The sequence below is a fragment of the Papio anubis genome, chromosome 16, assembly GCF_008728515.1.
Source record: "Papio anubis isolate 15944 chromosome 16, Panubis1.0, whole genome shotgun sequence".
NCBI classification, from domain to species: Eukaryota; Metazoa; Chordata; class Mammalia; order Primates; family Cercopithecidae; genus Papio; species Papio anubis.
The window spans coordinates 54,834,806-54,861,804 of NC_044991.1; the positions used below are offsets into that span (position 1 = coordinate 54,834,806).

The following is a 26,999-nucleotide window of genomic DNA, read 5'->3' on the forward strand; positions in this document are numbered from 1 at the left end:
AGACAGCTGTCCAAACCTCACTGCTCAGATCTGTCCCTGCCCCCATGGGCCCAGCTGCCCTGTAGGCACACAAAGGCTGTTGTGGAAGGTCTGTGGCTCACAAGCTGCCTGGAGGGGTGTCTGAGGTACCTGCCAGGGGTTTTCACTCTTCCCTCCATAACTGCCAAGTGCTTCCTCTGAGGCAGTCTGAAAACTGGTAAATGCTTTTTTTTCCCTTTAGGTTCTAATGAACAAAATGTAAATACAGGCAAAACAATGCAAAATCAAAATGAAACACTCAGAACAAAAGCCACATTTTTACCAGATCTACTTTTATTTCAGAAGGAAGTTTGTATTATAGTATTTACTTTTGTTTATATACAAGTTCTTCACATTTGTGTTTAAAATGCACAGACCTCCCTTAGTTCTCTTGTTCCTGCTTAAATTAGCTGTTATTTTACAATACAAAAAATACCAAAAAATTGCAGTCCTAAATGTATGTATAACACCCACAATCCCCAGCAATGAAATAGTTTACAATACTTACTCCATATTTACATGAGTGTAATAGATGCTAAATTATACATATTAACAAACTAAGCTTGAATCCAAACAAACGAAACCGTAAATAACTATAAAACAAAAACATTTCCAGAGCCAGAATTAGTTCAACGAAACAGGCTTCACTAGTGTTTAGAATGTTTTGTGCACAAATGCAGTTACTGAAAGTCAATTCCATTATTGCCTTTAAAAGAGAAGGCGCCAATTTTCCTCTCCACTTCAAAACATCTCCTTGTAGGCAGAGTGTTTGACTCTCATCAAGGGGCAATGTCTCTTGGTGGGCCGGCTATCTAGAAACCACCGCAGTGGCTGAAGCCAAGTTTGGTCAATGGGGTAAACATTTCAGAAGGTAGGCAGGGCGTGCCCTGAGGACAGGAGGCCTCTGCCATCCTGGCTCTGTCCTCAGGATAGCCAATTCTCACAGAAACCACCACAAGGAAAGATCTCCTGGGTTGACAGGGGTGTGAGGCCTTGGATTTTAATTCTAAAATCTATTTTTACATCTAAGTCACTACCCTAGCATTAGCTTAGGTTAGTGTTTAGCAAATACTTGTTGAATGGATGGGTGAATAAATGAAATGGAAGGATCAAAGATGTTCATGAAAACACCACCATCTCCCAAGGAAGTGAATCAGCCCCTGGCCCCAATACACCCCATTAAATCAAAGGAGTAGGATTTGCACTGGAAGGTAAAATGCCTCTTCCCACCGGCAGTGCCCTGCTCTTTTTATTTCCCAGGTGTCTCCAGTCTTGAATGGCAGGCCTTACCCACGGGTAGTCCAGTACTTTCCTTCTGCTGACAGTCTTCTGTCTAGGACTGCCTTTTCTCCGGGTTAGCTCAGGGGATCTGGGATTGCCTTCTCTCCACACAGGGAGGCGCAGGCTTCTCCCCAGGCTATGCGCAGGGACGGCAGGAGGCACACAGGAGTTCAGGGTATGTCGAATTCTCCACGGGGAAATGGGAACTATTTATCAACAAACTAGCTCCCTTCTCTCACTCCCAGTTTTCAGTATAATAAACTGATTCCAGGAAATGGTCATTAAAAATTTAGACAAAACTACAAAAAATGGAGAACCCTCCTTTGGAAAGTCTGATTGCCACAGGTTTTAGTCTTTGAACTTAAGACTAACAGAAACATTTCTCAGGACAAGACTGCTCATCCCTCACTACCCAGAGTACCAAGAGGCTGCCAGAAAGGGTCATGATGTGCTTGCAGGGCCAAGGGCAGCAGCAGAGATGCCTCTGCCTCCCGAGTCTCCTCAAGCGCTGCCGTTTTGATTCCCTGCCTGATTTTTCATATGACTCTGACAGATGGGTCCTGTTTTAAGAAATACCTAATTGGTGCCAGATGCATCTGAACACATCACACAATGGGGATGCGTTTCTTGGGTTATTCATGTATTGGGGCCTGGCAAGAGGAACTCTCGGAACCTGGATACCCAGCATATGGCACAAAAACATCTTAGATGAAACTCAGACATTGTTATATTTAATAAAAATACATGAAGATTTTTTCTGTTTTATGTACACTCCGAATGTCTGAGCATTCTGGACACTACTGTATAGTTATGTACAAGTGCAAGGTCAGTGTTGTCTTGACTATTTTAATTTATATACAGGCTCTCTTGTGACACGCAACATTGCCAGATGAAAACCCATTCCTTCTTGGTAACAGGCTCCAAGCCCAGCGCCTCTTACTCCCTGCCATTCCCTTTTTCTGCCCTGAGGCCAGAGGAAGCTGTTTGCTGTTGGTTGCAAAGGAGAAGCAGGTGGATTCAGCGGCTTCCCCACTGCTGGAGCAGGATGAAACTTCACTTGCTCCTTCCTTCCTTTTTAAAAATAAACATTATCTTTTAGGAAAAAAAATAAGACATAACCAGATGGCTGTGGGTCATGGTGCATGATATTTCAAGGCATAGGACTAACATGGGGAAGAGACTTCTTTGGCCAAGGAAAACTGGTTCTTTGAACAAACAAAGAGGATCTTCCTTGTGGGAGGACAATGCCCAGGGGCCTCCCTTTTGCCTTGCCAGCGGGGCGGAGTGGGGGGGGCGGGGGCGCTGTGGGAATTGGTGGGCCAGTCCACTGCAGGTGCTATGGGTGCTGTTTTCTGTAGCAGGGATGGGGGAGCTCATGAGAGGAGGGGTCTTTTCTAGAACGTCTGCTCTTCAACAACAATGTGAAAAAGAAGCTTTATGAGAGGTGAGTCTCAAAGTAGAGGTGTTTTGTGCATCAGATAGTGTTTTATGGTTCAACTTCCTTGAAAACATCTTTCCAGGCAATTCTTCATGGGAGTGGAGTTAGTGTTGGGGAAGAGACAATACTCTCTCTCTAGGCATGGCATTTAAAGGTAAAATGCCACAGTTTTGGCTCTTTTGAGTGTTTCTCCAAATTCACAAACTGGAGCATTGCTGTCCAGCGGTCCATCCCAATAGGGTAATGCCAGAGATCCCAGGTTTTGAAGCAGAAGAGAGCTTCTGGGAGGCGGCCGCGTAATGCCAGAACGGAGCACCATAAATCGGGAAAACACAATTTCCAGGCAGTGCCCTCTGGGAGAGGCGCAGGGGACTGTCCCACTCTCTTAAATCGAAATTTGGTCATTTTCCATTTGGCATAGAGTTTTCCCTCCTCATCCATTTTTTTCCCACGTGCTTTTCATCCTTGTCAGCATTTGCTGCCCTCCTCACAGTCACCACCTTGGTCTGAGAGGGAGGGTGGGTGGGGGGGTGGGTCGAGCCCCTCCTGGGGAAAAGAGGGCAAACAGGTCCTTCTCTAGGCTTTGGGCAGCTTCTGCCTGACAATGGGAGGCTGTCTCTCTCCTGGCATCTGAGTCCACCCCAGCCTAAGAATGAACCACAAGTTCAGAGGAGGCTGCAGGACACACAGCTGCTCTCTGATCCAGGGGTCCCAAGTGTTCTCAGTGCTCTTTTCTGCTCAAGGAAACGTGACATGAATGAGTCCCTTCCTCTGATCACTTATCAGGCCTAGGGTGACATGGGGGTGGGGGCAAGGGGCGCCTTCTTGACAGTGTCCTTTTTGATAATAAAAACAGGAGCTTTCACAGTTCATTCATTTCTGCTTTCCTCTCATCCCTGCTGCTAGGTCAGACGTTCCTTGGGGCGAGAAAATTCTTTCCTGGCTGCAAATCAGATTTTAGAAAAAAAGCAGATTGCCAATGGTAGCTATTTAAATTTTACAAGAATGTAGGAATGCAATTATGTAAAAACTTAGGCTTACTAACTTTCCAATTGCTAGATCTATTTAAAGTCTAGGCACTTAGTGTTGTGTGTATGTATTTGTGTGTGTATGTGAGAGAGAGGGAGGGTAAGATGGAGAGGGAGGAGAGGGACAGGCAGAGAGAAAGGAAGAGAGAGTTTCAAATGGATTAAGACTAAATTAATCAAGTTGCTATAGAAAACTACCTGTTATACCAGTTTACATTTGAAGTAACGCTGCTGACCTTGACATTGAAAATAGCCCCCCTTCTATCCTAACTTGATATGATCAAAAGAGATGGACCATTATTAATTCTCAACTAGAAAAAAAGGTACTCCCTGGAAGAGAGAGAATTGCCTAAATCGTGCAAGAATAAACAGCACATCTTTTAAAAAAGATAGCAGGCTTCAGATGAAAACAAGTTAATTCATCTGACTAGTTTTTAAAAGACCATGTTCAAGAACAACTGATGACGAACATCTACTTGTAAACACTCCATCTTTTGTTTTTTGCAGTTGAGACAGTCCCAAGAACAGTTTTCCACAGTGAACCTGAGTGTCATTCCTAGTTCTCTCACTGGCTCTACAGCGGCCTCCTCCAGCAACCATCAGCTCATTCCTGGACCTGTAATTAAATCAAGTATTTCCTATGCAAAAGTAAAAGGTTAGATGCTGGAACACGGATGGGAGAAACCGTCAAAGAAAGCTTGTGGTCATGCAGGTGAGTCAGATGCTTTGAGGGTTTCCAGTCTTCTGCCCCGCACCGCACAGCCGTTTCCCCGCCGCGTCCTTCCCTGCAGACAGCTCTGGTGTGCCACTCACTGGCTCGTGCGCGGGAGAGTCCCTGGTCCCAGCATCAGATGCAGGTCCCAGGCTGTGCAGGGGGCTGCTGCTTCCGGTTTCGCACGGCTCCTGACTTCTCCTTGTACACTATCGGCATCTGCTGAGAAATGTCCACCAGGGCGCTGGCCACAGCAAGACCTTGGGAGAACCACAGAGAGAACACAGGTTGGGAGCAGCTGGCTTTTGTTTTAAAAAATAATTTAAACATTTATTTTGCAATCCCATGATGTAAAACAAACCAAAAAAACACAATAAAAAACCCCAAAAAGGTACACATACACAGGGAAAAGTCTTCCTTCCACCCTGACCCTCCCTCTACCTTCCCCTCCATCTGGGTAAATGTTTTCACTAATTTTTATGTATTCTTTCAGTGTGTATTTATGCAAATACAAATACATATTCTTCTCCTTTCCCTACTTTTTACACAAAAGGTGTAGTTTGCTTTTCAGCACATCAACCAAGCAGAGTGCTCTGCTTGGTGGTGGGAACATATAAATGAGATTGCAGACGTATGCTAAGTGCCCAATTTCTCCTGCCTGCCTCCAAAAGGAGCCAAGAAACAGCAGCACCCTTTATGAGGAGATTTGGATTCACCCACATCATTCAGTCAGCATTAGTCACTTCCATTCCATACCACGATATAGGCAGGGCAGGCTCTGGGGCCAGGCTTTGGAATAAGCAAGGTTCTTTAACCTCCCCGTGCCTTAGTTCCCTCATTTGTAAAATGGGGATAATAATAGCACAGGGCTAATGTGAAGTCAATGAGTGAACTGACATAAAGTCTTAGTACCTGGCAGGCATAAAATCTTAGTATCTGGCACACAGCAACCAACGATCAATAGCAATTACCCTTCATGCTCATCACTGCCCCACCGCCCACTTTGCTTTGGCGACTTGCAATCCTGTTTTCCTTCCTGTATTGGTAACAGAGTAATCTGACATCCATTAGGGAAGGCACGGTTCTGGGGGAGCTGGATTCCTAATACACATGGGAAATGGCCAGTGCAGGCTCGGAGCCCTGCTGAGACCTGCCAGGAGCTGTGTTAGTGGAGCGTGTTACTCACCTTGCTGAGCCTGTGAAGGGGAGTGGGGGTGGGGGTAGACAGCTGTAAGTGCCTGGCACATAGTGGGGAATGCTCTAGGAGTCCAGAAAATGGCACCACTTAAAACAGGGGGTACAGAAAGGGCAGCAAAGACGGCCCCACTGTTGGGTGAGTCTCAGGCAGTGAACAGACCTTTATTAGGTGTTTTGGGTGGTTGGGGCACGTCAGGCAAAGGCTGGAGCAGGAAAGGCTACAGGGCTGCACACCTGTCACCTCGCTGCCCCAGCCACCACCCTGCCTTCAGGGAGCATCAGCCACTGTTTGCTGGGCTGGGTGGTGGCAGGAGACACAAATTGCACTTGAATGACAGATCAGAGAGTTGTCCTGGCCTCAACATGGGAAGGCCGAGTTAGGGGCTCAACTCACAGGAATCCCTAGGTGAGATGAAGACAATGAATCCTGGCCGAGCCATGCAGAAAGGCCTCCCTTGTGAAGATACCACAGATCCTAACCGTTCTAAAGCTGGGCTGGAGGATCTTCTGGGTCTGAGGGTGCACTGAAGGGACAGTGGAGCTCAGGGCCTGGACCAGTATCCTGAGGTAGCCTTTCCACCAGACACAGGGTTCTCTCTGGCTAAGGTAACCCTGACCTCAGAATCATCTCAACTGAAAGTTGTCTAAAATGATTACATTGAGGCATCCTCCAAGCACTCTGTAATTAAGCGAGATACTTTCAAAACTGTATTCCATATTTTCTGTCTTTTTTATATAATTACGATTCATATATTTGATGGAGAAGTGTCACATGCATTGGTAAAATATTATGCAGTAGGCTGTAAAAATGTTTAAGATAGTTATATAAAAAAAGCAGAATAAAAATTAGATCTATACAATCATTTCAACTAAATTGCTGGTCAGGGCTGGAAAGAACACAGAACAATGAAAACTGGAGGGTTGTGGGACAGCTGTGCATGGATTTTCAGACGTTTCCTTTATGTTATCGTTGTGTTTGTACCTTATATTTAAAACAGAGAAAAAGCAAAAGAAATGCAGGAGGGCTAGAAATACCAGTTGAAGAAACACCAGCCCAGGGCAGATGGCTGGAAGTTGTGGAGTGGAGAAGGCGACCGAGGAAGAGCATGCAGAGTGAAGGGAGCACGCCCAGATTCAGGGGTAGGACAGGGCAAAGGAGACAGGGAAAGAGCAGCAGAGGCAAAGGGGGACCAGAAACTCCGACAGCAAAGGAAGGTGTGCTCAGAGGCATCCACGAGCACTGAGAGGCCGGGGAGGCAGGAACGCTGAGGAGGTCCCGGGACGTCCCCCCAGGAAGGGATGATGACCTTGGGAAAACAGTTTTGGGCATATAGATGAAAATGGGATTATCTCACTGAATCCTTGCCATGGCATGGGCAGGCACTGCTGGTTATCACCTTCATAACCTTGTTCTCTAGGAAAGGGAAGTATCCCATGCTTAGCTCCCTCACATGTTTAGAAGGTGTCTGTCGCTGGCCCGTATCTACTCACCTGACTGCCCAGGAGGAGGGATGCCACCCAGGCCTCGAGGGAGCCTCACAAACACAGAGAGGACAGCGGCTTTGTTGCCAAAACATGGCTCCAGTGCAATGGGTTTGGGAACAGTCTGGCGGAAGAAAACAAAATTACCTAAAGTGATAAGCTTTAACGTACACGGACAACTTAACGGTCATTGGTGCTTATAAGAACCATCAATTTTAGGTCTATAAAAAAGGTACATTGCAGTTTTTAAGATAACAAAAAAGGGCAGGTGAGAGCTAACAGTACTCTCTGAGCACCAGTGACAGGGGTGGTACTGCTTGCTACCTTCCACTGAGGTCTCACAGTCTGCTGCCAAAGGGCTGCATGAACTGTAGGGAAGGGGTCATGCCAAGTGGGTTTCTTCTGGATGCTGTACTTTCGCTCGATTTGAAATTCTAACTCAGAATTGTAGGTCACAGGAATGGCAGTGGTGAGTGCTTGGTAGATTTGTCAGATAGTTCTGCATACCTGGCTCAAACACAGATGCAGATATTATGGAGACTTAAAAAACATTCTATTTTGTCTGTCCTTTAGACACTAAGTAGACAAGCCTGCTGGATGTAAAAGCTTGTAAAAGCTGGGTGGCTGACCAAGTGGATTCTTTGTCTATTCTCTGGATGCATTTGGCTCTGGAAAATGTGTCTTCATCTTCTGTGGGAGCCTTTAGATGAGATTTGTCCCCTATATTAGTTTCTTCTCTTTTTCTTTTCTTTCTTTCTTTTATTTTTTAAAGACTAGAAATGGGGTCTCACTATATTGTCCAGGCAGGTCTTGAACTCCTGAGCTCAAGCGGTCCTCCCACCTCAGCCTCCCAAAGTGTTGGGATTAAAGGTGTGACCTACCGCACCCAGCTTATATTAGTGTAACAGACTACTGCAAACTTAGTTGCTTAAAACAACACACACTTATTATCTCACAGGTTTAGAGGTCAGAAGTCCCAGCAAGCTCTGTAGCGTTCTCTGTTCATGTCTTCCATGAGTTCTGGGGAATAATCAGCTGTCTCCTGAGGTCTCCCAGGCTGAAGTCAAGTTGTCAGCTGGGTGGGACTCTCATCTGGAGACTCTGGGGAAGACTCTGTTTTGAAACGCATTCAGGGCTTACGTAGTGGCTCACACCTGTAATCCCAGCACTCTGGGAGACCCAGGAGGGAGGATCCCTTGAGCCCAAGAGCCATGATCTTGCCACTGCACTCCAGTGTGGGTGACATAGCCAGACTCTGTCTCACAAAAACAGAAAAACTTCTGTGGCCCCTCCATCTCTAAACCAGGGATGGTGTATCAAGTCCTTCTCATGTTTCCAATCTCTCTGGCTTCCTCTTCTGCCACCCACCATAGAAACTCTCTGTATCTTAAAGTCACCTCCCTTGTTTCATTACATCTGCAAAATCCCTCTTGTAGTACCTAGAGTAGTATGTGACTGAATAAACATGGGACGGAAATCTTGGGGGCCACCTTTAGAATTCTGCTGATTACATCCACAAATATGTCATCAATTTCTTCAATTTGGTTGAAGAAAATAATTTCCAGTTCCACTCTGCTGTGGCACAAGGAACTGACTAGATGGGTGAATGGCAGAGGCAGGGAGATCAGTTATGAAGTAACTGCAAGAATCTAGGTGAGAGACAGTGGTGGCCTAGATCAGGTGGGAACAGTGGCAGAGGTGGGACACAGTGGCTGGGTAACATTTTTGAAGACGGAGTCAAGATTTGCTGATAGACTGGCTGTCCAATGAGAACATGACATCGAGAACGAGACAAGAACAATTCCATGATTTTGGCTTGAGCAACTAGGGTGATGAAGGTGTTATGAGCTGAATGGTGGAAGGTATGTCAGAGAAGCAAGCCTGAGAAATAAACATCCAAAGCTCAGCATGTTAAGATGTCCAAGTGGGGACACTGAGTAGGCAACTGATGTTTGAGTTGGAGGCTCATGGGAGCAGTCTGGGTGAGAGGATCATGGTGCTTAAACCTGTGATAGTAAAAATCACTGAAGGAGTGGGTATAAAAGACACAAGAAGGGGACAAAGACAGGGCCTGATGCACACCACTGTCAAAAGATGAGGAGCACTGAGCCAAGACCACTGAGCAAGAACAGCTAGAAGGCAAGTGTGTGGTGTCCTGGAAGAAAATCAAGGAAGTGTTTTAAGGAGCAACTAACTGTGTCATATGCTGCTGACATATACTATGTTGTTCAATACTTTAGGCTTGTCTATTTTTTAATCCCACAAATATTATTTTACCAGGACAATGTTTGTTTAGATTTATATACATGATTATACTTTTATTTACTCACTATTCTTTCTTACTAAAACGTTAGTCTATCCTCCTGGGGGTAATTTTCCTTCATTTTAGCACATCCTTTAGACATTTCTTTTGTGCAGGTATGCTGGTGGCAAATTTTCAATTTTTCTTCTAATTTGAAGATACCTTTATTTCATCCTCGTTCTCAGAAGGTACTTACTGGGCACACTACACTATTCTAGGTTGGGAGCTCTCTTTCAGTACTTCGAAGACATTCTCCCACTCTCTTCTAACTTCTGAGAAGTCAGCAGTCAGCTTGTCATTCCTTAGAAGGTGATCTTTTCCCTTTTTTTTTTTTTTTTTGAGATAAGAGGTACTCTGTCACCCAGGCTGGAGTACAGTGGCGTAATCTCAGCTCACTGTGACCTCTGCTTTCTAGGTTCAAATGATTCTCATGCCTCAGCCTCCCAAGTAGCTGGGATTACAGATGCGCGCCACCATGCCTGGCTAATTTTTGTATTTTTAGTAGAGACGGGGTTTCACCATGTTGGCCAGCTGGTCTTGAACTCCTGACCTCAAGTGATCCACCCACCTCGGCCTCCCAAAGTGCTGGGATTACAGGTGTGAGCCACCACACCTGGCCTCTTTTCCCATTTTTAACAAAAATTGTGGTAAAATACACATAACATTTACCATCTTGACCATTTAAAAATGTACAGTTCAGTGGTATTAAGTATATTCACATTGTTGTGCAACCATCATTACCATCCATCTCCAGAACTCTCTTCATCTTGTAAAACTCAAACTTTGTACCTATTAAACACTAACTCCCCATTTCTCCCCGCTCCCAGCCCCTGGGAACCACTGTTTTACTTCCTGTCTTTATGAACTTGACTACTACAAGTGTATCTCTTAAAAGTGTAATCATACAATGTTTATTTTTTTGTTTCTAGCATTATTTAGCATTGTAGCATGGGTCAGTCTGCTCCCTTTGGAAGGCTGGATAACATTCCACTGGATGCTTAGACCACGTTGTGCTTATCCATTCATCCATCCATGGACACTTGGGCTGCTTCCACTTTTTGGCTACTGTGAATAATGCTGCCAAGATATGTCTTTAAGACTCTGCTTTCAGTTCTTCTATGTATAAACCCAGATTGCCAGATCATATATAACTCTATTTTTAATTCTGGGGGGAACAGTGGTACTGTTTTCCACAGAGGCTCCATCACTTTATACTTCCATCAACAGTGCACTAAGGTTCCAGTTTCTCCACGTTGTATGTGATACTTCTCTGGCTGATTTTAAGATGTTCTCTTTGTCTTTGGAGTTATACAATTTCATTATGAGAAATCTAACTAGTTTTCTTTCCTTCCTGCCTTCCCTCTTTCTTTCTTTAATCATGCTTACAATATGTTTTGCTTCTGGAATCTGTATATTCATGTTTTCCATCGGTTCTGGAAAGCTATCATCCCTGAATATTGCCTCTCCTTTGTTCTGGGATTCTGGAAATAGATGAGTTGGATCTTCTCATTCTATCCTCCATATTCTTAGTATCTATCGTACTTTCTATCTCCTTGTCTCTCTGAGCTGCATTCTGTGTACTTTTTTCAGATTCATCTTCCACTTCGTAAATTCTCTCATGTTTCATATGCTGTTTAACATGTAAACTGAGTTTATTTAAAAAATTTCAATGAGTGTATTTTTCATTTCTAGAAGTTCCATTTGGTTCTTCTTCAGCTCCGCTTGGCCATACTTGACTCTCATCTTTTATGATTTCATCTTTTATTTCTCTAAACATTTCATACACAGTTACATTATATTCTTTATATTTCAATTCTAACATTTGGAGTCCTGTCCACATCAATCTTCTGTTGTTTCTGCTATTCTTATTTATGGTGGCTTGCCTCTTCTTGTCCCTGGTGATCTTTAATTACTTCATCTTGGTCTGTGGGACTCCAACAGCGCTGAATTGAAGATGTTTTTCTACAGAGAGGATTTCCATATATTCAGGTGGGCGTCATGGTGTTTACCATCTGGAACCACTTAGGACAAATCATGGTTCTGGTTTTGGTTTATGGTTTGTTCTTTTTAGGGTAGGGAAGGAGACTATTGCCTGATTTTACCTATTTCCTGTGAGCTCAGTAACATTTTAAATAAGTATGTTTTATTCAAGATATATAGCTATTTCTCTAGTGTATCTTAAATATTCCATCATTTTGCCCAAGGAGAAAGTCTTACCATTTTCTTCATCCTTTTGGGGAGGCAGGTGATAAATATTTTCCATACAGTGTTAATACATAGTGTATTATCATTTTTCTGTTTAAAAAATTCCCCCAAATATAAAGAACAATGGGCTGGGCAGAGTGGTTCACGCCTGTAATCCCAGCACTTTGGGAGGCCGAGGCGGGCGGATTGCTGGAAGTTAGGAGTTCGAGACCAGCCTGGCCAAGATGGCGAAACCCCGTCTCTACTAAAAATACAAAAATCAGCTGGGCATGGTTGCGCACGTCTGTAATCCCAGCAACTCAGGAGGCTAGGGCAGGAGAATCGCTTGAACTCGGGAGGTGGACTGCAGTGAGCCGAGACTGCGCCACTGCGCTCCAGCCTGTGTGACACAGCGAGACTCTGTCTCAAAAAAAAAAAAAAAGAAAAAGAAAAAGAAAAAGAAAAAAAAAGAAAAATGATTCAATGTTCAATGTAGTTATTTTCAAATAAAAGTTTTGTATGCCACAGAATACTTAAAAGAAAATCAGACAAATCATTTATATTTTAAAATCCCCTGAACACAAGACTGCTCAGTGACATGAAACAAAGACTGAAAAACAAAAGCAAAAGAATACCCAACAACTTCATTGTTTTAGCTTATTGTTAAAAAGAAAGAGAGGGAAAAAAGGAGGTAATGGAATAAGGCTTTTGCCTCTCTGGTTTCCCAGACTTAGGAGCCTAAGTTTTAAAAAGTCAAGTTATAGGGACTTCTGAGTCACATTCTCACCTTTATACTCCCCCCAATAAGATCAGGAGGCTCCTCATCTGTTTCCAAGGCGACATTTACGGAGGCAAAGGGACGGCTGGCCATCTGTTGCATCTCTCGAAGAAGTTGCTGATAAATAACACGGCAAAGTCATTAATGGAATGAGTACTGAGGGGCTTTTATTAGTGAATGCTACATGTTAAAAACACCTCATCTTCCCTGATTCAAACAAATCAAGTCCAAAATGATACTTTTTAGACTGCATATTAGATAACATTAGGGATTATTAAATTTTGTTGGATGTGATAACACCATTGTTCTTATATTTTTAAAAAGCCCCTGTTAGAGATACTTATTCAAGTACTATGTTTATTGTAGCACTATTTACAATAGCAAAGACTTAGAACCAACCCAAATGCCCATCAATGATAGACTGGATAAAGAAAACATGGCACATATACACCATGAAATACTATGCGGCCTTAAAAAAAATGAGTTCATATCCTTTGCAGAGACATGGATGAAGCTGGAAGTCATCAGTCTCAGCAAATTAACACAGGAACAGAAAACCAAATACTGCATGTCCTCACTCTTAAGTGGGAGCTGAACCATGAGAACACATGGACACAGGGAAGGGAACATCACACACTGGGGCCTGTTGCGGGGGGTGGGGGGGCAAGGGGAGCGAGAGCATTAGGACAAATACCAAATGCATGCAGGGCTTAAAACCTAGATGACAGGTTGATAGGTGCAGCAAACCACCATGGCACATGTATACCTATGTAACAAATCTGCAAGTTCTGCACATGTACACCAGAACTTAAAGTAAAATAAGAAAATAATGATAAAAATAAAAGTACTGTGGATGTAATGCTATGATGTTGACTTGTCAAATACATAAAATGGTATGGCCCTATCTCCTCGTCTTTCTACTACTAAAGTCAGGCTTGCTTTCTTCCTACTGAAACTTACACCAATAACTCACACAACACAAAAACCCATGCCTCATTATATGGCAGATAGGAACGGAGCGAACCCTCCTTTAGAGAGGTGGTATAAGCTAAAAACAAACAAATGTGAAATTTTGCAGAGTAGAGGGACAAACAGGGGCACTGGATTTAGGGAGGCTTGATGTGAACTCCTGCTCCAATAGTCTACAGCTGTGTGACCTTAAGAAAGGTGTTTGAAGTCTCTGGGCATCAGTGTCCTCCCTCTGAAATGTGTTCCTATCCCATAACGTTGTCACTGGGATCAAATGAGATACTATAGCACAGCGCCTAGCACATGGTGAACGGCCTTTCACACATCATTAAGGATATTAGAGATCTTCTGGGCATGATGTTCGCTTTGAGGTTATGCCTTGGGAGACAAGTAGGCCTTACTTCAAATTGCCTCCTTGGAACTACTGTAGGAGACAGAATCTTGGCCTGGATAGATATGGCTCTGTTCTAGAAGGGCATTTTTATGATAAGTATTTTCTTTTTTTTTTTTTTGAGACAGAGTCTTGCTCTGTCGCCCAGGCTGGAGTGCAGTGGCCGGATCTCAGCTCACTGCAAGCTCTGCCTCCCGGGTTTATGCCATTCTCCTGCCTCAGCCTCTCGAGTACCTGGGACTACAGGCGCCCGCCACCTCGCCCGGCTAGTTTTTTGTATTTTTTAGTAGAGACGGGGTTTCACCGTGTTAGCCAGGATGGTCTCAATCTCCTGACCTCGTGATCCGCCCGACTCGGCCTCCCAAAGTGCTGGGATTACAGGCTTGAGCCACCGCGCCCGGCCAAGTATTTTCTTAAAATACCAACATTCTTACATTTTATAAAACTGTAGGTCCATTTACTCAACTAAAAAATGCAGCAATGCTCCTCTGGGGTCTGTGCTATTCTAAGTGCTGGGGTCACAATAAGACAGGGTTCAGGAGGCAACGTGTGTAAAAGCACTTAAAACGGGGGCTGGTGTGTAACAAGGACTAAACAGCGTCAGCCGCTACTATTATTGTTTTTAAAAATAATATCAAATAATTGCTTCTACAATTTTTGAGAGGGAATAAATAATGACTGACATTTTAAAAATGATGAAATATATTCTGAATGGTCAGCTTCACAGTTACAGAGAAATTCCAAATCACAAGGGTAAAAGCATAGTTTATTAGATGATCAACTCCATACTAAACATACATATATATATTTTTTAACCTTTTTCCTATAGGCTGTGCATCTTACCTTCTCTCATGCATGTTACAATTTCCAGTTGATTGTTTAGCTTCTGTGTTATTCATTTATTTCTGACATACTTAAGCCTTCATTTTTATGCAGACAAATCTCTACTATACTGTTTTAATAACTTTATACAAAAATAATAATTTTGTTTCCTTTCCAATAGTAACAATACTTCTTAGTGCCCTTTCACTTAGTGCACAGTCTAGAATATCCAGCACAAAGGTGAGTGACTGCAGGATTACAAGAAGATAACGAACTTGGGCTGTGAAGACAGAAGTCCCTAGTTAAGGCTGTGAAGACAGAAGTCCCAGAAGTCCCTTGTTAAAGCCTCGTACTCCCTCTTAGTTAACTATGTGGTGTTAAGTTACTTCACCTTTCTGAGCCTCAGCTCATCCATAAAACACAGCTAGTGACAATACCTATTTCATAGGTTTGAGAGGAGGATTAATCTATGTAAAACCACTTAGAGCTCAGTGCCTGGAATTTTGAAATGCTCAGATGTCAGCTCTTGTTAAAACTAACTTGTCTGGATACAACCTCTGGTGTTTGTTTTACCATGAGTGATGCTGGTTATCCAGATAGTCTTCATAGTGTTAAAAAGGTATTTTTGATTTTACTGTGAGTTTTGTTTTCAAATTAGGAATGGGTATTGAGTTTTAATAAATGACGAAATGATTACTTGGCCTCTAGGAAGAATTCAGGTGTTATTTTTTCCCCATTGATAGGATATATTCTTTTTTTCACATGATATAATAGGTTTTCTAATATTAAGTGACTCTTCCATTACACTGCAATTAGACTGCTGCACATACATTCACCATGCGGCTGGCCTTTATATTTTGGTGCTGCCTTTGTCAGGTTTTGGTACCAAGATTTCTGTGTATAAAATCATTCAGACTCTTTCGAGCTTTCCATCTGTTCCTTCGCTTTACAGATTTTAGAAACAATTAATTCTCATAAGCACTCAGGGAGGAACAGGCTATCATTATCTCCATAAGCTCATCTCAACCTTGAAACTCCCTGGGTCTAATGTTTTTCTTGGAGAGAGTAGCACTTAGACAAAGTTTTCAACTCCTTTCTTGGTTACTGGTTTACTGTGGCTTCTTACTTCTTACTCCACTGTGAATAAATATACATTTAAATTAAATTGAAAATATAATTTTTTCAGAACATCATGTAATTCATTAGGATTTTAAAGTGTATCAGTAATACAGCTATCTAAAAAACCCTTTGAATATGTTATCCCCTGAATTTAAAACCTAATAATAAAGTGTGTGCAACATTCCCTCTATGATAACATCATCTTTATGTGGGTCAGAAAAGGTGGTACTGTGGCCCACAACAAGAGGCCCTTATCCTGGAGCCTGTCTTAATCCTATTCAGACATGAACGTCCTATAAACAGTGCTGAATGCTTGTGAGCTGTGATTTTAGATACTTCCCTTCTCTTCTAAATCTTATCTATAAATAAATTTTTATGTAGAAAAAGGCATGAGCAGATCCAAAAAAAACCCCAGACAGCTTCTTTGTCTAGCTCTTATATACAGGTGAGCATTTCCATTAGCAACAATGCAACAGGCATGACTAAATGAAAGGCAAAGTAATGATGCAAGTGAAAATTGCCATAAACAAAGTTTTTATGTTGTAATTATTTTAATGGTGGTTATTTTTTTAAAAATATTTATTTATTTATTTATTTATTATTTCAATAGGTTTTTGGGGGAACAGGTGGTGTTTGGTTATATGAATAAGTTCTTTAGTGGTGATTTCTGAGATTCTGGTGCACCTATCACCCGAGCAGTGTACACTGTACCCAATGTGTAGTATTTTATCCCTCACCCCCCTCCCACTCTTTCCCCCGAGTCCCCAAAGTCCATTGTATCATTCTTATGCCTTTGCATCCTCAGGGCTTAGTTCCCACTTGTAAGTGAGAATATATGAAGTTTGATTTTCCATTCCTGAATTACTTCACTTAGAATACTGGTCTCCAATTCCACCCAGGTTGCTGCAAATGTATATAAATATATATATATACACTACACTACCCCCCCATTTTCTTTATCCACTCATTGATTGATGGGCATTTGATATGTTGTAATTTTCAACCAAGTTTATGTATTTAAATTTGTCAACTGTAAATGTCTGCTTGACTTACTACTTTTGGAATGAAGCTCTGGAAACAAATCAAGACTTATTAAAAAATAAAATTCAAGTGGAAAACTTGACTACACACACATTTATCTTTCCTTGAAAAATGAAAAATTTTTGAGATGCTTAAATGGTTGACTTCCCTCTCCCATGAAAAGTTCTTGTGAAGGTGGTGCCTAATCATACGGTGGCTGGGCTGTGCTAATAAGCCCTTGGATCTCTGGCCTCAGTCAGGACTTGGGTTCTGGTCGGAAGGATAAAACTGGCATTTCTAAGTCAACACCAGAGTTTCCTTTTAGGAAGGTAAGACCCTGTGGTGCAACTAATTACACTTTATGTAGCACTCATCTAAGTTTACTGACCATATGCTGCGGAACCATGGATTGCAGAAAGCGCTGCCTTATTCCTGCCGTGGAGATGTCTGTCTGTCCATTATCACTGAATAGCTAAAACCCACTTGCTTAAGAGAAAAATAAAGGAAAAAACCTCTTCCAGAGATTCTTTAATCTTTACTCACTGAGGCTTACCTCTCTACGTCTGGAGGCCCAACAACTTTGTTTGATCTTCCAAACCACAGCAGCCACCAGGAGCAAAGAGAGGAAACAACTGTGAGAAAGCAAAGTACTGAGTTATTATCCCAGCCCCCAGAATCAGCACCCATCGTTGCCCACACCACAGGCCAGGCAGTGAAAACAGCTCCCAAATGCCACCTCTGGGCTCCCTTCTGATGCTTTGTCACAACAATGTGCTGGCTCAGGAGGCAATGAGTGAGACAACTTCGGTGAGCCAGGCTTCCTAGCCAGGCCTCTAGACTGTATTGTTCCCACGTGGTACTCAGAGAGAGCCCTGACCTTCCACTCGGCCTTTATCACAATGGCCCACAGTGGCTTATCCCAAATAAGCAAAATAATTCTAAGATAATTATAACAAATATTAGTCATGCTGTTTATTCAAGTTAGCAAACATTTACTGGTAAAATCTAAGAAGGTGAAAAAGTTAATTATTAAAGTAACAATCAACTTTTCATAAGGAAGAGGCAAACAGAAGAAGAAATGTATATAATTTTTAGTGTATATTCAATATTTTTACAAATACGTATTTTTAAATAAAACACATTTGAAATGATCAAACCCAAGCCAACAACTTTCTTACAAATATTAAGAGAAAATAACTCCTAGTGACCTTAATAGTTGAAGAGGATTTCAATGCTCTCTCATGTATAAACCAGGTGTGGAATGATTTGAAAAGCAACAGTGATGGCAAAGAGAATAGCTGACTTGCGGTTAAAAGGAAGAACGAGCTTAACAAGTAAAAAAAATAGATAACTGCTATAACTGCATTTTTACTCATTAACTTGTAAAAGGGGCTAGCTACAGGGTATTTTTCCAGAGTGCTACATGCAGACGTAAGGCTCTCTGCCAGTGTCATCAAGGTACTCTCTTGCTGGCTGAGCTCTGCGTTTGTAGGATGGGGTCAGCTTCATGAATGGCACCTCAGTGCACCCAAGTGCTGATACCAACACAGCCCTCCTGGGCTGGCTGGATAAAGGGACTCTAAGATGCTAGGATGACTGAACTGCCCTTACCTCAAGGCTCCCTCAAGGCTCACTGCCTCCCTAAGGGGTACAAGGGTGCAGACCCCTCCAATGGGTGCCCTGACAAAAGGCAATTCAACAGGATTGCCTTCCAAACCCCCCAGGATCGTCACTTGGTGGAAAGCCTTCATCTCTGGGTCTCTCTGCTATCAGGACACTGGCAACTCTTCTCTCTGACAGTCTACATTGCCTTTTTTTTTGAGACAGAGTCTTGCTCTGTCACCCAGGCTGGAGTGCAGTGGCATTATCTCAGCTCACTGCAACCTCCGCCTCCCAGGTTCAAGCGATTCTATTCTCCTCTTTTACCCTCCCGAGTAGCTTGGACTACAGGTGTGTGCCATCACGCCCAGCTAATTTTTGTATATTTAGTGGAGACGAGGTTTCACCACGTTGGCCAGTCTGGTCTCGAACTCCTAACCTCAAGTGATCTGCCTACTTTGGCAAAGATTACAGGCCTCACATGACTGGCCTACATTGTCTTTTTAATCAATACTTTAATTGGGTCAGGTCCTGTTCTAGGCTCATGGAAAACACTGATAAACAGAGCAAAGACTACTGTCCCATGGAGTTTACATTCCAGCAGGTGGAGATAAACAGTAAGTAAATAAGCAAATTACAGAGCATGCCAAAAGGTAGGTAAGTGCTACAGAAATAAAAAGATGGTAAGAGCAGGGGGTTCAGGAGTACCAGTGGCACTCCAGAGCAGGAGGGTCAGAGTAGCTGGGCCTTTGTTTCTCAGAAGGTGACATTTGAGCAACAACTTGGAGAAGGTATGGGAGGTGGCTCATGGACGCCTGCAAAAGTGCATCTGGAAAAAGGGGCAGTCAGTGCAAAGCCCGAGGCAAGGCTGTGCCTGGGATGGCTTGGGGAGCCTCAGGAGGCCAGCATGTTTGGAGTGGGGTGTGTAAGGCCAGAGATAAAGGCAGAGAGAAGGGTGAGGGTGAAGGGCAGATCATGTGAGGCACTGCAGGCATTATGAGGGCACTGGGAGAGAAAGCCAGTGCAGGTTTTTAAACAGAAGTGTTGTGATTTAATGTTTGCTGAGAAGACCATTAGGGGTGCAATGGCATTATCAGGGTAACCAGCAGTCTAGGTGAGATGATGGTGGCTCAAACCAGGGCGGTGGAAGCAGAGGTGTGAAAAGCACTTTGGAATCTGGACATATCAGGAGATCCATTTTAGACACGCAGAACCCTGAGACATCTACCGGACAGCAGAACCCTGAGACATCTACCGGACAGCCCGGGGAGATATCCTGGGCAGACATTCTAACCTGGAGGCTGGCTGCCAGGTCTGGGCTGGGCAGGGCATTTGGAAAGCATCAGGATATATATGGTACTTCAAGCAATAAACCTGGCCATGGTCACTAAGAGAGTGAATACAGATAGACGAGAATGTCCTGGGGCTACCCTAACAATGAGAAGTTGGGGAGAACAGGAAGAACCAGTAAAGAGGTCTGAGAATAACCTTCTCAGTCTTTCTTGGCTTCCGTGTGTAATCCTGATTTTTGTCATTTTTATTTTAATAGATAAACATAAGGAAGCAGCAAATTCACAAGGAAGAGCATGAAGCCAACGGGAACAGCTTCTAAGTTGGTCAAGAGCCTGTTGCCGCTGCTGAGAGGCGAGGACCCTGGTGTCACTCAGAAGCCTCTCTTGGGTCCACCTGTAATACAGTCTGTGCCTGCTTCCCTCTCAGAGAGGGTGAGAGGGCCCTTCTGTATTCAATGCAGATCTGTTGACAACACCAGTTACCCAGTTCTTTCTACTTGCTGCTCCAGCTACAAGAAGTGACAGAACAGCAAGCAAGGGAGAGTCTCTTATTTCCCTCTTTATAGAGGCTCCTTCCTGAGGCTGGAAAAGCATCTCATTAGGACACAAAGAGGTCTCAACAGACTGCATCAGGACCTAGAGTTTACTTCTCTGTGCCCTGAGTCTGGAAATACTTTTTCTAACTCACCTTACATTGATTTTCTCATTTGAATCATCGAATTTCCCCCCGACTTTTATTCTCTTTTCCATATATTAGCCATTTTTCAGAGTGCTTAGGATTATCTGGATACCTTTCCCCTTTTCCTTATAGGCTCCATTTTGAATTCTTTTGGACCAGGCTGGGAGCAGTGGCTCACGCTGGTAATCCCAGCACCTTGGGAGGCTGAGATGGGAGGATTGCTTGAGGCCAGAAGTTTAAGACCAGCCTGAGCAATATAGGGAGAACCCAACTCTACAAAAAAGAAAATATTAGCTGGGCATGATGGTGCATGCCTGTAGTCCCAGCTCTACTTGGGAGACTGAGGTGAGGAGGACTGCTTGAGACCAGCCCAGGAGTTTGAGGCTGTAGAGGGCTGGGATTGCACCACTGTGTTCCAGCCTGGGCAACAGAGACCCTATCTCAAAAAAAAAAAAAAAAAAAAAAAAAAGCTAAATAAATTCTTTTAGACATGGTTAACTTGCTCTGGGAAAATATTTTCTTCCCCATGTCATGAAAATAATTCTATTCTTAGCTAAAAGTTTATCATCACTAGTTAGTAAACATCGTCTAGAAAAACCAAAGTTCCGGATTCTTTTCCAGAATTTCAACCCCCACAAGGAAGAAGCAATGAAAATGCCATCTGTCCTTGTTTACTACATGAGAGGCCATGGGCCTGAAAAATACTTCCCCCATGTATTCTGGTAGTGTCATTCGGTCATCCAGGGACTGAATGTCCAGTAGAAGTGGCTGGTCCTCACCGGGCTGGTACTTGGCAGCAGGGCCATCTTATTCCATACACATGCTCTAAGAATTTAAGGATGTCTACTAAGTGGAGCTAGAATACAGCCCCTATATCCCTTAGAAGCAAGCCACTGACACAAGCTTTTTTCCCTGAGAGGTTGGTGCCTATGGTTCCTCCTTACTCTGCACTTATCCTGAAGAGTCTAAGTTTACCTCCCACAAATATCTTACCACATTATGTACTAGATGCTGAAGGCGTGTGTGTATGGGACTGAACGAGAGACAGTGCCCTGCTCCCCTGAAGCTTGGTCTACTGACCCAGATATTAAGCAAGTAAACATATGAATATATTCTTCAAAGTGTGATGAATACCACGATGAAAAATAATATAGTTCTACGGGAGAGAGGAACAAGGGGAGACAATTTAGCTTAGCCCTTAGAATTTTCAGACAGACATGAGTGTCTTTTGTGTGCTAATGAATGACTCATGGGGAGAGGGGCCTAAAGAGCCTCAAATGTGGGCTGGTCACCAGAAAACCCAATTAGCTGGTTAGAGGGTTAGAACTTTCAGCCCCATCTCCCAACCTCCAGGAAGGGGAAAGGGGCTGGAGATGAGTTCAGTCACCAATAGAAAGTGATTGCATCCATCCTGCCTATGTAATGAAACTTCAATTAAAAAAACTCAGAATGATGAGGCTTGGGGGAGCTTCCGGGATAATGAACATATCCACGTGCAGGGAGGAGGCTTGTCCAGAGAGGGCATGAAAGAGCTGTGCTCACCCACCTCCATGCCTTGTGCTATTCATGTCTTCCATTTGGCGGTTCCTGAGTTGTACCCTGTATAATAAGACTGTAATTCTATGTATAGTGCTCTCCTGAGTTCTGTGAGCTGTTCTAACAAATTGTCAAATCTTGGAGTGAGCAGTCACCAGAAGCCCTGAATTTGTAGTTGGCCCAGTAGCAGTGAGGTAGCCTGGGGACCCATGTGTGCTTAGTGTCTGAAGTGAGAACAGTCTTGTGGAACTGAGCCCCTAATCTGCAGGATTTGCTTCAACTATGGGTAGTGTCAAAATGGAACTGAACTGTGGGACACTGGAGAGAGAATTGGAGAATTTGTTATTGTCTGGAAAAATCAAGCAAGGCATGAAAGTATACAGAATGAAGGGTAGTGGGAAGAGTGTTCCAGAAAATGGGATAAGCATGTACAAATGCTCAGTGTAGGGCAAGAGCTTGTGCTTTTGAGGACATAGGAGATGCCCCTGGTAGCAGAAATGTGGAAGAATAGAGTGCAAGCTGAATGTGGAGAAGTAAGCGGAGGCCAGTTCACCCAGGATGCTGAATTTTATTTTAGATACAACAGGAAGGTAAGGTGCTAGACATATGTTATTTAAAGGTCTTCTCTGGACTTTTTGTGGATTCTGGAGGGGCTAAAGTCAACTGAAGGTCCAGGCAAGACTGTGATGCTAGGGTTGGTGGGGTGGGGAATGGAGGTGGAGAGTGCAGTGATGGCTGTAGCTCTGGGGCCTGGTAAGGGAGTGCCTGATGAGTGAAAGCAAGAGAAGTGGCTTGGAACCGGCAGAGCCATGTTGCCAGTTAGTGAGGTGGGGAACGCTGGTGAGGAAGGATGGAACTGGTCACTTCTGGGCATGCTGTGCTGCAGATGGGGAAGGCAGAGTCCAGTCAGAGAACACAGAGTGAGAAGATGGCCAGGGTCAAGGTCTAGGAAAAGATCAACAGTGAGAGGCTGAATAGAAAAGACTGCACAGTAGGGAGGCCAAGAAGCAGTGGTAGGGCAGCATGGGTCACAGACGGCTGGAAGAGTCTCGCTCACAAAGCGGTCAGCTGGTTGATACCACTGAGAAGTCAAGAAGAGGAGAACCAAAAAGTATCCTTTGGATTTGGCAATATAGCGTTCTGCTTAATCTGTGGGGTTACATTCCCAGCCTCCCAGTGGATGCCTGAAATAATGGATAATACTGACCCTTACATATACTATGATTTTTAGATCTGATAACCAAGACACTAGCAGGCAGGTAGCATAGGGGTATGGATACCCTGAATCAAGGGATGATTCCTATCCCAGGTGGGACAAAGCAGGATGGCATGACATTTCATCACACTACTCAGAATGGAGTACAATTTAAAACTTATAAATTATTTCTGGAATTTTCCACTTAATGTTTGGACTACAGCTGACCCTGAGTAACTGAAACTGTGGAAAGTGAAACCACAGATAAGGGAGGTTATATATGCTAGTTACTCTCAACAAAAAACCCAGATGGGGCATAGGGATGGCAGTCTGCAAGCGCAGAACCCATGGATACAAGGGAGAGGGTGGTTTCTGAAAACTGCCAGAGTGTTCATGGGCAGCTGCATTCTGAGTGGCCACACCAGACAGTGTCTTCCCCTCCTCTGCCTGAGCCGAGCGGTGGAGGTAAGGCAGTGAGTGCTGGCCCTGGGCCAGGGAGGCCAAGCAGGATAGGGGCTCTCGTTCAGCACAACCCACCACATGCTGCCCCTGCTCCACACTCACTGCAGGCTGAGGCAAACAGAAACAGTACACATGGGCAATCATGGAATCCTCAACACAACCAAAAATCAGACATTTTGAGAAAAACGAACATTATGCAAGAGAGGTGCCAAACCACAAATCTGAGGAACAGTTATTCACAGCAAAAACTAAGGCTCCAAAAGCAAATCAAATTATTAATCTTGCAAAGGAATATGAAAGGAAATTTCATTCATAAAACCAAAACAGGCTGTTAGAAAAAAGATATTAGAATTAAAATGGAAAATAAAACAACTCATTGCATGGGCTCCAAGAAATGGATCTAACTTTGAGTAAATTAATGGGCTTGAACGTACTGCTGAGGAGCTCACCTAGAGCTCAGAGCAAAAGGAAAACGAGAAAGTGAGAGTCCAGTTAAGAAGTATGGAGGAAAGATGCAGAATCTCCCCCATTCATCTAACAGAAAATTCTAGAACAAGCAAATAGAATTAAAGGAGAGGAAACAATCAAAGAAATACAAGGTAATGTTGCAAAACTGCAGAAAGACTCCAGTCTTCACACTGAAAGGCTCCCCACAAGTATCAAATTCTTTCCAACAATTTCTCTGAGAGAATTACTCTAGGACATAGTTCCACCCAAAAAAAATACCCAAAGAAGGGGAAGACATGAAGCACATAAAAACAAAATGGTAAAACTTATAAAAACTGTCCCTCCATGATGTAAAATACTGTAATTACAATGTAGAATTTAAATGCCAGGTAACTCCTATTTAGGTGGTTATAAGTGATCGTGGGGGAATAAAGATGGGGATCTCTCAGAACCCTAAAGCAGCCAGCCCCTGTAGGAACTGGGATCATGGAGGTACCAAGAGTGGGGGCCATGCTCACGTTCTCTCAGCAGTCTCAGAATATCTGTCTTCTTTTCCATCTGGCCACCTATGCTTTAGCCTGCACATAAATGGGTGCAATACCATCCCAGTCCCTGACTCCATATAACTTGCAACTAACTCAGGGTTTCTCAATGCCAGCTGAACATCAGAACCACTGGAAAGCCTTTAAAATTCAGGGTCTATACCACAACAATTAGACCAGCATTTCTGGGGGGTAAGGCCCAGGCTGCTGCTGCTTTTAAGCCTCCCATTGGTTCTAATGTGTAGCTAGGGCTGAGTCATGGGATAACTGCTCCAAGCTCTCATAATCTAGTTTAAATTTTTGGGAGACCTCTAATTGGCCTTGTTCATCTCTGCAGGTCATATTGTAGGTTAGTCTACACATCAGCTGCCCTTAAGATTTAGACTGTTAAATAACTGCATTACAGGGTAATTAGTGCTGTAACACAAACACGAGTAGAGTGGAGTCCAAGAGGGATGGTCTCTGGAGTAAATGTGACAGAAGACTTTAAAGAGTAGACAATTATGTTGGGTTGTGAAGGAGTAATATGACAGGTCAGCGGGGTTGGGGGTGCATATATCCACTTTTCCTCTCCATTTGCCTCAAAGGCCCTGCTGTTCACATAGCCAAAAAGGAAGGAAATTACAACTTCAAAGGGACTCATAATTTGGTGGAAGTCACAGGACAAAGCTTCATGAAATACCGAATTTGTAGGAACGTAAGATGATTCTTTGGCCCTGGGAGAACCATGGGAGATGGCTGGTGTCAGTGAGTCCGTGCTGTTCAGCACTAAGCAGAAGAAAAACGTGGGGGGAGATTTTAGGATTTTAATTTTTCTATGATAACGGGATAGACAGTGGTTTCCTTTTGGAATCTACATTTCTGTGGAAAGAACAGACTTCCTAGTGAACGGGAGGAGTTTCACCAAGTTTCCAACATTCCACATTACTGGCACTGTGTCAGTTGGGGGAGGTTTCTGCAGTACCCTCGAAGCTCCAATGAGCTGAGCTCGGCATACTCTGAAAAAGGTTACAATAGAGGGTGAGTTCCTGGCTTAGTGGATGGTGCAGCCTTGGAGCTGAGGGAGTGATACTCTGTCTTGATGCACCACAAGTTTGTGGAAGTCTACCCATTTAGAAAATGGATAGATTCCACTTGCGTCAAATGGAGAGGCAAATAGACTAAATTTGCCTAAAATTTAGAAAATAGTAAAACTATACCCAGATAAATTAAAGATGGATAAAAGAGGAACTAAACATTAAAAACAAACAAACAAACAAACAAACAAACAAAAAACAGTAACAGATAAAACACCCATGAAGAAAATATAGGGAAAGACTGACAGATATATCTGGTGAAAAATACCATAAATGGGATTAAAAAACAAACAGCTAATTAGAACAGAGAGACAGAAAGACACACAAACACACATGCTCACACATGTACACACAGGCATGCACAAATATAAAGAGTTCCTAAATTTCAGTAAGAAAAAAAGGCAAACATCGCAATAGAAATACGAGCAAAGGATATGAACAAGAACTATAATATACCAGTAAACATCACTAATAATTAAAAAAATCAAATTAAAACAAGATACCACTGACACCTCCCAGACTGGCAAAATTAAAAACAATGACAACTTCCAGTGTTGCTAAGAGTAACAGAAACAGGCACACTCATTCTTGCCATAGGAGTGAAAATTCATGCCATTGTTGTGAAGGGCCATTTGGCAGTGCTTCTGCATCTTGATACACCCATTATAGGATAAAAAACGATCCCAGAAAGATATTCACAGAAAAATGCAAAGACATATGCAATAAAAAGACAAGACAAAACAAACAAACAAAAAAAACTGAAGACAAGTAAGAGTCAGTTGAAAGAAGAAATGATTTTAAAAATATGCTACATTCAAACTATGGGAAAAGTTGCTTTAAAAAAAACGAGGTAGATCTCCACATGGGAGAAGTAAAACACATAACACTGAGTAAAAAAGCAAGTTGTAGAACAACATGTAAGGAGGTAGCCCATTTTATAAGTCAAAGAAGTCAGAAAAAAACACAATTTATGTGCAGTATACACACATAGAGAAAAACTTTTGGAAATAGAAACAACAAAATGTTAACAGTGGTAGTTTCCAGAGAGTGACTTGGGGAAATTTTGAATTTTACTTTATTTTTATATTACCTAAGTTTTACGATGAATATAAATTACTTTTGGTAGTGTATAATATCAGAATTCTTGTCTTCATGATGGTTTTCTATTTTAAAAAGTCTTAAGATTTAATATTTTTGCTTTAAAATATTTGGATTAGTGTAGCATATTTATTATACCTTTTTGTGCTGTCTTTATACATTCTTTCCCTTTGCATTCTCTACATAATTGCTATCCAATATAAATTTAATGTGAGTCACATATGTAATTTTAAGTGTCATAGTAATCATAGTAAACAATAAAAACAGCTTTTTCTGAACATTATGACATTAAAACATTATGAAATTAACTTTAATAATATATTTTTATTTAA

General features: G+C 42.8%; 1 protein-coding gene across 1 annotated transcript in view; it reads right to left on the minus strand.

Moving 5' to 3' along the window:
- Positions 1 to 290: 290 nt before the first annotated feature.
- The window catches only part of ATRN (attractin), a 178,433-nt gene continuing 151,724 nt past the window's right edge, over positions 291 to 26,999 (minus strand). The window contains exons 26-29 of the mRNA XM_031656597.1: positions 17,295 to 17,373; positions 12,430 to 12,537; positions 7,166 to 7,280; positions 291 to 4,737 (exon numbers count right to left, since the gene is read on the minus strand). Coding sequence (XP_031512457.1) covers positions 4,613 to 4,737; positions 7,166 to 7,280; positions 12,430 to 12,537; positions 17,295 to 17,373 — 427 coding nt within the window. The 3' untranslated portion in view covers positions 291 to 4,612. The remainder of the gene's footprint in view (positions 4,738 to 7,165; positions 7,281 to 12,429; positions 12,538 to 17,294; positions 17,374 to 26,999) is intronic.